The sequence below is a fragment of the Taudactylus pleione genome, unplaced genomic scaffold, assembly GCF_031769625.1.
Source record: "Taudactylus pleione unplaced genomic scaffold, aTauple2 ptg000206l, whole genome shotgun sequence".
In the NCBI taxonomy this organism is placed as follows: domain Eukaryota; kingdom Metazoa; phylum Chordata; class Amphibia; order Anura; family Myobatrachidae; genus Taudactylus; species Taudactylus pleione.
In genome coordinates this window covers 5,888,947-5,901,197 of record NW_028284608.1, presented here as the reverse complement: position 1 = coordinate 5,901,197, position 12,251 = coordinate 5,888,947, and the positions used below count along the sequence as shown (strand labels likewise).

General features: G+C 40.7%; 1 protein-coding gene across 9 annotated transcripts in view; it reads left to right on the top strand.

Annotated features, from left to right (window-relative positions):
* The window catches only part of CCDC88A (coiled-coil and HOOK domain protein 88A), a 199,402-nt gene that overhangs the window by 126,026 nt on the left and 61,125 nt on the right, over positions 1-12,251 (top strand). For all 9 annotated transcript variants that reach the window (XM_088478026.1, XM_088478025.1, XM_088478024.1 and 6 more), the window contains exons 13-17: positions 497-681; positions 2,153-2,290; positions 3,908-4,978; positions 10,106-10,233; positions 11,794-11,935. In XM_088478026.1, coding sequence (XP_088334152.1) covers positions 497-681; positions 2,153-2,290; positions 3,908-4,978; positions 10,106-10,233; positions 11,794-11,935 — 1,664 coding nt within the window. The remainder of the gene's footprint in view (positions 1-496; positions 682-2,152; positions 2,291-3,907; positions 4,979-10,105; positions 10,234-11,793; positions 11,936-12,251) is intronic.

The following is a 12,251-nucleotide window of genomic DNA, read 5'->3' as shown; positions in this document are numbered from 1 at the left end:
CAAATGTTAATTATTGCTGCTATATGAATATAAGGTTTACGTTTAGAAAAATATTTCTACATTTCTAAAAATTTATTTTTGATGGTAAAAAAAAGTTGTTTAATCCAATCGACCTTTAGAAATTTGGGAAATATTGGATACTTTTTTTTTTTTAGTTGCGCAACCTGGAATATATTGTGCGATGGACTCGTCACTAGCTTTATAGCAAAAAAAGTTTTATTGTCTTTGAATTATTGTATGTCATTTTGAATTAAGCTTTATAATGTAATATGATCATTTAACACTGAATAACAGTAACGTGTAACTGGTTGTATTCTTTAACAGACCATTTAAACTCTGAAGTTTGTGTCGTTAGGCATTATTTCGAGGTCAGATTATATTATAAAAAAAAATAAAATGAGTTTATTTTAAATTCTTAATAAAAACAGAATACATAAAAAAATAAATTAAAAACAAACCACTTAGCTTTTCTGTTTGTACACTGTATTTTGTGTAGCACCACAGAAGTCTCTGGGACATGAAGTGAATGAGCTGACCTCCAGCCGGCTGCTGAAACTTGAGATGGAAAACCAAACTTTGCAGACTACAGTGGAAGAGCTGAGGACCGCTATGGGCTCCACCGAGGGGGCCAGTGCCAAAATCCTGAAAATGGAAAAAGAAAACCAAAGACTTAGTAAAAAGGTAATCCTAGCCTTATTATAATGACTTGTATTTATTGTTACATGAATTGGAAAGTGACTTATTGAGCATTGTAACACCTAAACTAGTCTTGTCACACGTAGGAATTTAATCAGCCATTCGGCTACTGGATTGTAGTTGACGTGTGTGAGGTTCCACAATTATGTTGGCCAGGGTTGACTCGAAACTAGGATTTTTGTCACCGAGGCCAAGACTGTAATTTGGTGCCCCCCCTGGTAATGCCCCCTGCAGCAGTGCCCCTATAGTAATGCCTCCTTCAGCAGTGCACCTATAGTAATGCCCCTGTAGTAGTGCCCATATAGTAATGCCCCTGTAGTAGTGCCCATATAGTAATGCCCCTGTAGTAGTGCCCATTAAGTAATGACCCCATAGTAATTCCCCTGTAGTGCCACTTACACCAAAAAAATAACCAACTATACTTGCCTTAAAACCCGCTACTACGTCCGCTGCCGTCTGGTCCGCTTTGCTGCTCCTCAAAACTATTGCAGAGACGTCATGACGTCTTTCCCATAGTACCCGGGCCGTGGGGAGAGCCGGAAGCTGGAGTTCAGAAGAGAACTCCAGCCTCTGGCTACCGCGGCACTGCAGGGAAGGAGCCGGGCGCCCATTGGTAATAAAATCTCAGCGGGCGTACGGCTTGCAGCCCCCCCTGCGGCGCCGGGCTGCAATTTATTTTTTGCCGAAATCTGTGTCTGTGATCTTACAGCCTTACCGATGATAAATTTCACCATTCATTTGTATGTCCAAATTAGACAGCAATTGCTTGGAAAAGCTCCAAATGATGAACACTATTAAAAATGCTAATCCTATGTTATTATCAGGATTTCAAAATATATAACACAACTTTTTGAATGCACCCACATCAACCAGTGAGTCATTTTTGTGTTATAACTTAAAATAATATTAGATTAGTGTGGGCATATTTGTTACAGACCTAATCCGATACAGCTTCATTGCACTTTTCTGTTCTAAGAATTCTGGCAAGCTAGGATGGGGTAATGGTTCGCATAAACTGCCTCACAGAACCGAGAGCATGAGTTCAATTCCAGTCATGGTCTATATGTGTGTAGTTTGTATGTTCACCCCATGTTTGCGTGGTTTTTTTCTGCCACATTCCAAAAACATACTTGACGGTTAATTGGCTTCTGATGTGAAATTAACCCTAGGGTGTACATGTCCATGTGTTCGGAAATATAGATTGTAAGCTCCACTGGACAAAGGACTGATATGAATGATTGAAACACTCTTTGTAAAGCACTGCGCTGCGGACTAAGTGTGCACAATATAAACAGCTGTCACTAAATAAGTAAGAGGCCTTGCAAACATTTACAGATTTTCCGTATTATAAGGCTGGAAAAATATTGATGACAGCGATCGCAGAGAACCTGATGCTGAAACCCATTGTTCATATTGTATATATGTAATATACTGTTATGTTTTTACTTTCTTTTAGCTTGAAAAAATAGAAGCTGAATTAAATCTTGAGAGACAGAGCATAGAGAGCAGCCAACACCTGAGCGATGACCTTATGAAAGAGAAGTCACAGCTGGAGAAGACCATCGAGACTCTGCGTGAGAACTCCGAGAGACAGGTACAGAGGCGGAACACACAAGGCGTCTCATGTACTTACCCTACACATGTCTTATCAACTGAATTAAGGGGAGGAAAGAAAAAAAACTATCTTGCTCCCATACATAATTAATGTCACTGCTAAGTGTGATCATTACCTTAATTATTTTTAATGATAAATGTTTTATTGCTCACTTTCAGTAAGGTCCATCTGGCTTCCTTCAAGCTGTAACCTCTGCAAATTACTGTGCTCTTAATTAACAGGTTCCTCCTTATCAGTATATGGCAGGTAAAGGGAGAAAGTCTCTATTTGTGAATTGATTTCTGTTCACTTTGTCGCTAAATATTATGATCTTAAAACCTTATAGGTTAAAGTGATCTGCAAGGGAGGAGTTTGCGGTATGGGGAGATGTTATTCTTTTATTGCAAACTACTTGAACTATGATGATTGTTGTGTATTTTTTCACATATTGGACTAGACTAGAGGCTTTTCCTTTGAATGATCATTGGATGTTACTTGCAACGTGCTGTTTGAATATGATGTGTTTGTAAGTGCAGGATGTTAACAGAATTCCATTGAAAAAATGTGAGGGAGTTTTGTCTGTCCTGAATACGATTATGTGACTGTTTTGTCACTGACACACTCCGGATTCGTTCGTTCACATCCACTATTCAATTTTCTATCAGATATCTGACCAATCTGGCTGGTTGGAATGAAAACCTGGTAATGTATGGGAGCAAATGACAGTCGATCTTATGGTTTAAACACTGAAAAAAGGACAAAAAAAATTGTTCAAATTTGTTACATTTGTGTGTTTTAACCAATTTGTCTGAACAACCATTTTTGGCTCTTTTCCAGTGTTTGTGAGTAAATGGACGATTGTCATTTGCTCCCATACATTACCAGGTTTTCATTCCAACCAGCCAGATTGGACAGATATCTGACAGAAAATTGTATAGTGGATGGCCAGCATTAGGCTGCATTGCTTAAAATGGGATAGAGTTTTTATTTATTTTTTTATTTTTATTTATTTTTATTCCCCCTAGCCCTTGCTGCTTTTTTTTTTTTTATTATATTATTGAGCCTGAAGCAGATGACATCCTTTCCTGACTCGGTGATGTAATGTTTTATTTGAAGGTAGCCCTATATTTAAATGACCTCTTCAGATGGCGTAAACTGATTTAAGCCTATTGAGGTCCTTTGATCCCTCTCCTGCAGCCTGCGGCCAGCAGCGGTCACTGACACTGTGCGGATGCGCAGTGTCAGCTTCCCCTGGAGAAGTTTTTCACAAAGTAAAAGACTTCCACAAAATGCCGGGTATATAACTCACAGGGGCAGTGGTTACCGTGGGGCGCGTCAGGTTGTAGTGCAGGTGGCAGAGCAGGGCCATGACGGAGCAGCAGGGAGATTGCAGAACAGAGCATAGGGACGGATGGGGTGGAGAGAGAGCGGGCAATACTAAGGTGATCTGGCATATGCTGGGTCCAATATACTACTGTTTGTATATATAATTCATAATAGTACAGAGCTTCCTTAGCTCATAAACCTTTATAAGCAGAATCTTATGATTAATTTTATACCTGAAACTAAACTGGTTCAATTAATAATATTGACCCCTTTTTTGTTGCGATCACTCAGATCAAAGGCCTTGAGCAAGAAAATGAACACTTGAACCAAACAATTGCTTCCTTGAGACAGCGTTCACAGATCGGAGCTGAAGCCAGGATGAAGGACATAGAGAAGGAGAATAAGATCCTGCACGAGTCCATAAAGGAGACAAGTAGTAAATTAAACAAGATGGAGTTTGAGAAGAAACGGCTAAAAAAAGAACTGGAGCACTTCAGAGAGAAAGGCGAGCGAGCGGAGGAACTGGAAAAGGATCTCCACCGCATGGAGAAAGAAAATGAACAGTTGCAGAAAAAGATGACCAATTTGAATATAATCTGTGAAAAAGCAGAGTCCTTGGAGCAAGAAAACGTAGGGTTAGAAATAGAAAACCGAAAACTGAAGAAGACACTAGACGGCCTGAAGAACCTCAAGTACCAGATGGAGTCTTTGGAGAAGGAGAACACCCAGCTTGAAGATGAAAACTTGGACCTCCGGAGAATGATTGAGTCACTCAAAAGCACAAATATCAAAATGGCCCAGCTGGAGCTAGAGAACAAGGAACTGGAAAATGAGAAGCAGCAACTGAGAAAAGGAATGGACCTCATGAGAGCTTCTTGCAAGAAAACCGAGCGTCTAGAAGTCAGCTACCAAGGACTGGACACTGAGAACCAAAGGTTGCAGAAGGCTCTGGAGAACAGCAATAAGAAAATCCAACAGCTCGAAAATGAACTGCAAGACCTGGAGACGGAGAACCAGACTTTGCAGAAGAACTTGGAAGAGCTGAAGATCTCCAGTAAGCGACTGGAGCAGCTGGAGAAGGAGACTAAGCTGCTGGAGCAGGAGACATGCCAATTAGAAAAGGACAAGAAGCAGCTGGAGAAGGAGAACAAGAGGTTGCGCCAACAGGCCGAGATTAAAGACCTCACACTGGAGGAGAACAACGTGAGGATCTCCAATTTGGAGAGAGAAAATAAGTTACTTTCCAAGGAGACAAGTGCATTTAAAGAGTCATGCGCCAGGGTGAAAGAACTGGAAAAAGATAACAAGGAGCTGGTGAAGAGGGCAACAATTGATAAGAAGACACTAATCACCTTAAGAGAGGTAATCTAATGAACATGTTTCTGTGCTGCAGACATCTGATAATTAGATTGGTGACTATAGATTATATGTCCACTAGATGTAATTTTATATGATCATTATCATGATGGTCCTCTGTTACAGCTAATCTCCTTAACGCTATTACATTATATCTTATATATTTCTTTTGGCTCGTGTGTTTCCTTTTATACCATGCTGATGACAATGTTTAGCATTTCTTTTCCGTTAATGATTGGAGGTTTCATAACTTATTGAATAGACATAGTGTCATGTGCTTGTCATGCGTCCTGGCTTTGTGACTAGTTATATATTATTTTTTTTTGTTTTGTTTTTTGCTTTGGAAGGGGGGTCAAAAGCATTGTTTTTGGGCAATAAATTTAATGAATATAGGGGATAGGAGGGAATGTTACAACCGTCAAAAGAGTAGAGAAGTGTACAAGTGGAGAAGTTGCCCATAGTAAATCAATAGGCTTCTAGTACATTTACATGTACATTTTACAAAGTACATTCTATCATATTATAGGTAGAAGCTGTTTGGTTGCTATAGGCAACTTCCCTCTTGTTTTCTTCTTCACCCTTTAGAAGGTTTGCTATATGTCCCCCATAGGTACAAAAACTAGGCTACATTCAGGAGCAGCATAAAGATAGGTATCTCATTGACATAGGTAAATTCTTTCTTAATAAAAATTATCCAGAACTGTAATAGTTTAATGCTCATTGATTTCTGGGATATTAGAGTAGAAGGTGATTTATAAAAGCAGTTAGAGTTTCCAATGTTCTAAATAAACTACGCGTTTCGCAGGTTTCAGCCCACTTCATCAGTAGATGTGTGGATTTGAAATTGCTACTAGCTTCTGGAACAGTCAAGCTAAAAAATTTTATGTAAGAAAGACCCAAGTTTAAGGCAGAAAAAGTCTGGCACTATACTGTATATATAACATCAATGCATGTTTGCATTTCATACATGTTCGTAGAAGGTGTAATGCTTCACATTCTAGCATGTACGCAGGTCATATGGTAACTCTGCCTCGCTCAAGTGTCCTGTTCATCATTCCCATTCACTCTGCAGTTTCTAAACCACCTGACTTATGCTATTTTCAGACAAGGAGTAAATAGACCTTTTTCATGGTCTTGCATGTGTGGTTTTCTTTTCTGCGTGTATTAAAGGGAAATCCTGGATTAAAAAGGAAGTGCTGGTTTGTGGTGAATGCTGGTAGGATCACGTTTCCTGTATAACCAGAGAATTATATTCAAGGAAGGAAGGGAGACAACTGTTGTCAGTTACAGCATCTATCTGTATTATCTTACTTTTGTGTCTATTTAGAAGCAGCTGTCCTGACTTATTTTGTCTGCATTTTTCCTGATAAGCGTTGTTCAAGGCTGGAAAACAATTCATGTGTACTACATGGTTTATGGAGGACAGTGAAATCAAGTATATTCTCAGAAACCTATAACACTGTGCATACTGAAAGATCAAAGATTGTACAAGTCAAAAAATGTGGATTGTTTACAGTGTATTATGGCAGGAATGGTTATAGTTGTTATGATGTTGTGATGCAAACGAGCAAGTTCTTTGCCGGGGGACCCGGACCCTTAGATACTCTACTGCCGGGACGGGGGCTGGAGGGTGTTAAGACAGGGCTCTGGACTATAGATTGACAGTAAAAAGGTTGACAATGTCTAGACAGATACCAGATGTTAGACAGTCAATAGGTCGACTGGGACAAAGGGTCGACGTACAAAAGGTCTACATGCAGCAAGGCGGCATGTACAAATGGTCGACATAGTAAAAAGGTCGACACGTGACTTTTTAAAAAAAAAATAAGGGTTAGGCACCAAGGACGGTTACGGTCCTGACCTTTAGTGTGTCGACATTTTGTCCCTGTCGACCTTTTGTCCCAGTCGACCTGTTGACTGTCTAACATCTGGTGTCTATCTAGACACTATTTATCTTTTTACTACAGTATCTAATAACCAAGCTCATATCTCTGGATAGAGTGAATAGGGCTACCTGGGATAAAGTTTAAACTTAAGGTTAAAGATGAAGCAAATGTTTATTTGAAAAGCAAACACACAAGGAATTCAAACTTTATGAAAAGAGGTTGTGTAGCATTGATAGGAATCCCATACTCGCTAGCTTTTCCTTTGTTAGGTGGGAGGATCAATTTATTTGACTGTTTAAGGACTTATGACCATGGTAAAGGTAACAAAATTATTTTGCTATCTGGTGGAGTGATAACACCAGATATGGAGGCAGTCAGGCTTATAAGCTCTGAACACGAGGGCTGAAGTGTGCGGCAGTCCCACCATAGGTCAGAGGTTCCATGGAATAGAGATTTGTTGAGACTAAATACCATATAAAAGGTAGTTTATAATCATTATCTTTAATGCAGCATTTGTGGAGGATTTTGAAACAGAATATTAAAGATCTGACCAATACCCATTTGGATTTATGTGACTCAATGTTCCCACTCTGTAGCACTAAAAGGGCTGGGTGAAGAGTTGAAATGAGTCCTTTAGAGGAGTGAATATGAAGGTCGAGATTCTAAACAGCGGTAAAGGATCTCCTGTACTTGAGAGGTGAACTTGTAACTGTTGTGTAGAAATGTCTAATCTGCAGATGCTGGTGGAACTACCTCAGAATGAGGGCAAAGGACTCCCGGTAATTGGAGAATCTATGAACTAACCTCGTCTTACGAAGTCATTAAAAAAAAACATGTCCATGCCAAAACCATTTCAGAGGTCCGGGGATGCCCAGACAGGATTTGATGGAGTTGGATAGCATGCTAGATCATAGTTACAGCAACTAGAAAGGGCTGTTAGGGATAGTCTAACAATGTGATGAGATTGTGCCAGTGGTTGTCTACACCTTGGGGGTAGCCAGAGGAGGGCACTAGAAGGAGTTGTTGCCAGAGTTTCATTTCAACCTGGTGCCTGGAAGGGAGGGTCGTGTTAACATATCTACAGAGGTTGGGGAAACCTGAACCACAGGAGACAGAGGGTACAATGCAAGCTGTCAGATGAGGCTAGACAACCCATATCAACATCCTTTGGAGGTTTGAGTGGGCCATCACAGGGACTGTTCTGGGGAGGTATGGTTGCCTTGGTAGAGCATTATTTTTAATGAGGTTATATGACCTATGCAAGAAATATACTTCTTATATCTACTTAATTCCACTTAAATACGACCCTTCAGATGCAGGTTTGCGAATGGAATGGTTTGTTCTGATATAATTAGTCTATATTCTTAGTTATATGTATGTCTAAGTATTGGAGCCCTTTTTGCACAAGTTCACTCGGTCGCACACAGGTGTAGAAATGTCGTACATGAAACTGATTAGTGTAAGCTAGCATTGTGTCGCTCCTAGCTGTTTTATCTCTACAAATGAGACGCACATTTTGAGCGAAAAGCCATGTGGCCGAGTCGCCCGGGACCTGGCACGCCTAGAGGGGCTATTTGGCACAACTTAAGCAACAGTGCATGAGGGCACATCTGTGCAAAGCCATTTTATGGTCACGTGGACCCATCGTCACTCCTGATCTATACAGGTTTGCTTTGAAACTTGAGGCCAAAGGATAAATTAGGAGAGCAAACATGAGCTGAGGAAAGTGGTGACCCATGTCTGGTGCCGTTTTAATAGGAAGGGTAAAGAGATGCCATCCATTCACCTGGGCAAACCCAGTGGGGTTGTCGGGTACAGTGCATGTCATTTTAATACTGATGGGATGATTTTGGAGTTGGGGGCTTGCAGCTCTGCAGTGATGATGTGAGTGAGGTAGGAGGGTATAGCAGAGAAACTCCCTCAGGCAGCGACTGCTGTAAATCTGGGTCTGGAATCCCTGCACACTATAATTGGGGAACTTTGCCTGCAGGAAGAAGAATATCGGAGTTTTCCCATTAACAATTCTTATTCATTTATGCTGGTTATAAATAGCACTTATTTAGTTTTACCATGAACTATTTGGAGGGTGATTGCAGGAGGAGCAACTATATCGCATGTGTCTACTCCGTTCTGTGTTGTCGTTCGAATCTGGACACAGGGTGTAATGTTAGGATCGATCCAGTAATCACAATGGTAAGACGGCAATGTCTTTGTCGTCTATATTGTTACTACGCATAAGTGATTTATATGTTTATTTTCAACTGCACATGCGTGACCCTTTCTATTTATGCAACTGCACATGCGTGACCCTTTCTATTTATGCAACTGCACATGCGTGACCCTTTCTATTTATGCAACTGCACATGCGTGACCCTTTCTATTTATGCAACTGCACATGCGTGACCCTTTCTATTTATGCAACTGCACATGCGTGACCCTTTCTATTTATGCAACTGCACATGTGTGGAAATAATATCGATTCCATCAAACATTGAAATTATTTCCACAATATTTAAGTGCATTAAATGTAAAGATGGCAATCTCGTATCGATCCAAAAGATCGATACGGGACCTCTGATTGGCCATCCCTAATCTGATTGTGCTGGCCACGAGGTCCTGTCCATTCAGGTGATACATTAATTGTGCACCTTTAGCCTGGAAAGTTTTAAATTATACAAAGAGATTTGGCTTCGCTCCTCCTCTTGGAAACAGCTGCTGGTAATTGGAGGTGGGAACATACTTATAAAGCACCACTTGCGTTAGCTTGCCTGGCATGCTGGATCTCATGGTTCCACAAATGCTGCCACTACAATACAGAATGTATTATTTTTTTGTCCTTTTCTGGCATTGTTAGCTGAATTAGTAATTTAGGGGTCTATTTACTAAGCTGTGTTAGGAGATAAGGTACCAGCCAATCAGCTCCCAACTGTCATTTTTCAAACACAGCCTGTGACATGGCAGTTAGGAGCTGATTGGCTGGTACCTTATCACTGTTCACTTTATCTCCTAACACAGCTTAGTAAATACACCCCTTAGTTGTTTATGTGAATGATGTATAGTATGTGATGTCACACGTTTCATTTAAATCGGTGAATATTTCTATGTACTAAGCCTTGGAGAGAGAGAAAGTGAATGGAGGTAATTACCAACCAATCAGCTCCGAACTGCCATATGAGAAGAATATTTTTCTGTTTTCTCAGGGGAACTTTCTTTGCGCAGTCTGTTTATCTATGTATGTCATGTGCAGGACTTGGTGAGCGAGAAGCTGAAAATGCAGCAAACCAACAACGAACTGGAAAAATTAACCCATGAACTGGAAAAGATCGGGCTGAATAAAGAACGTCTCTTACATGATGAACAAACCAGTGATGATAGGTAAGCATAACCGTATTTTTGGTATACATAATATATACCTATATGCTTGCATTGAAGCTTTAGAGCAGACTCCTGGTTGCTCCACCTTGCTTTACAGTCTTTAGAAGCAGCAAGCTGTGAGCGGAAGTAGTGTTACCAATCAATGCACAATAATGACCTTATTGTCCTTTGTGTCTTAGGAATCAATGTGTAAGTAATAGGCTCAGCTATAATGAAGTTGTCATCTGGCAGATTACCGGTATGACCGTTTCTAATAACGAATGAATAGCCAGGAAACCATGGAACAGAGTCCTAAATAAATAAACGCACTGGGCAAATAGCGGTGCAGTCACTTGGAAGGGCGATACAGCCTTAAGTACATATCTGCAGGTTATCAGTCATGCATGACGTTTAGCCACACTACCGTCCAGTGAATAAGTGGGTTTGAATGTGGTCTTTGCTTGGGGGGTGGTTTGATGTTTCGTTACAGTTTCTCCCAGAGCTTAAACCCCATCACAACACATGGTTAATGAAACGACACATGGCTCTGCACCGATACGCTTGTTTGAGCCATCTTGTTTGGAAGGAACACAACAGAATATGGCTGCCGCAGCGCGTGTACAACTCTGGGAATACCCAGTGATGTCATCAGCCGCATTCTCACTGAAAGATAATGAAATGCCTTTAACCTTTAGACTGGTTTTTACAGGGTTAGTCCACCTAAAATATTCTCTTTGCCCAACATTCACCCACTCCCCTACTAGAGGAACTGTGAGGGATGAGATGGCAGCTCTGCAACGGTTCTAATTCAGGTGATGACAGCCTGGAAAAGAGATGCTCAGTAGCGTCACTACACTGGTCCGTCGGCTCCTGTGTTAGAAAGCGACACAGCACTATTTAAGTTTAAAATGTTCTAGGACAGGGGTAGCCAACCTCGATCCTAGAGAGCTAACGTTTTCCAGATCACCTAGCTGGTGCACAGGTGTATTCATTACTCACTAACACATTTGAAAAGATTCACAGGTGAAACTAATTATTTCACTTGTGATTCTGTGAGGAGACCTGGAAAATGTGCACTATTGGTAGCTCACGAGGACCAGGGTTGGCTACCCCCTGTTCTAGGATATGGGCTTTGTAGTTCAAGAAACTTTGATTTTCCCCGTAGAATTGTACTATTTGGGTAAAAATCAAGCCGCTATGCTCAGTCAGATGGTAATTTGACCTCACTTAAAGACATGTAAGAATACTAATAAAAATAGATACATGCATTTTGTACTGTACCTGCACTATATATGGAATACATGTAAATGGAAGAAGCAGCAGAATAACTTGGGAAGTAATGGTTCGTGTTATTAAATTTATATATTTCATCTTCTTTTGCTATTAAAGAGAATGAATATTTTTTTTAATGCACAATGTAGTCTAAGACTGTAATGATCATGGATTTTTAATAGGTTGTCTTTTCGCGCTGTCTGACTTTGCCACACGTCATTTTCTCTGTCTGACTCATGTACTTTGAGATGCTTTGCAATGATTTGAAGCCGTTAATGAGCGCACCTGTTCTTCCATCCCGGCGAGCAGCAGATACAAGCTTTTGGAGTCGAAATTAGAATCCACATTAAAGAAGTCTCTTGAAATTAAAGAAGAAAAAATTGCCTCTCTTGAAGCTCGACTGGAAGAGTCGACCAATTTCAACCAACAGCTTCGCCAGGAACTGAAAACTGTGAGTTTAACGGTACATGGTATAGAACTAACCCAAAGCCTGTGCGCAAACCCTGTTCTATGAGATGTTTAGTGCAGCATTACACACACATTAAGTGCAAGGACCACCACTGATAATAGAAGCCTGTTACGTTGTGCAGCATGAAATAAACTCGGTTAAACCTCAGTAGACTCAGTAAAACATAGGGCCTGATGCAGACCCGGACGCTATGCTGCTCTCGCTCGCATTGAGCGATTTTTCGCAATCTGCGCATGCGTATTAGTCGCAATGCGCGTGCGCGAACCAGTCATTGCGATGGGAAGGTGCTCGGCCGTAG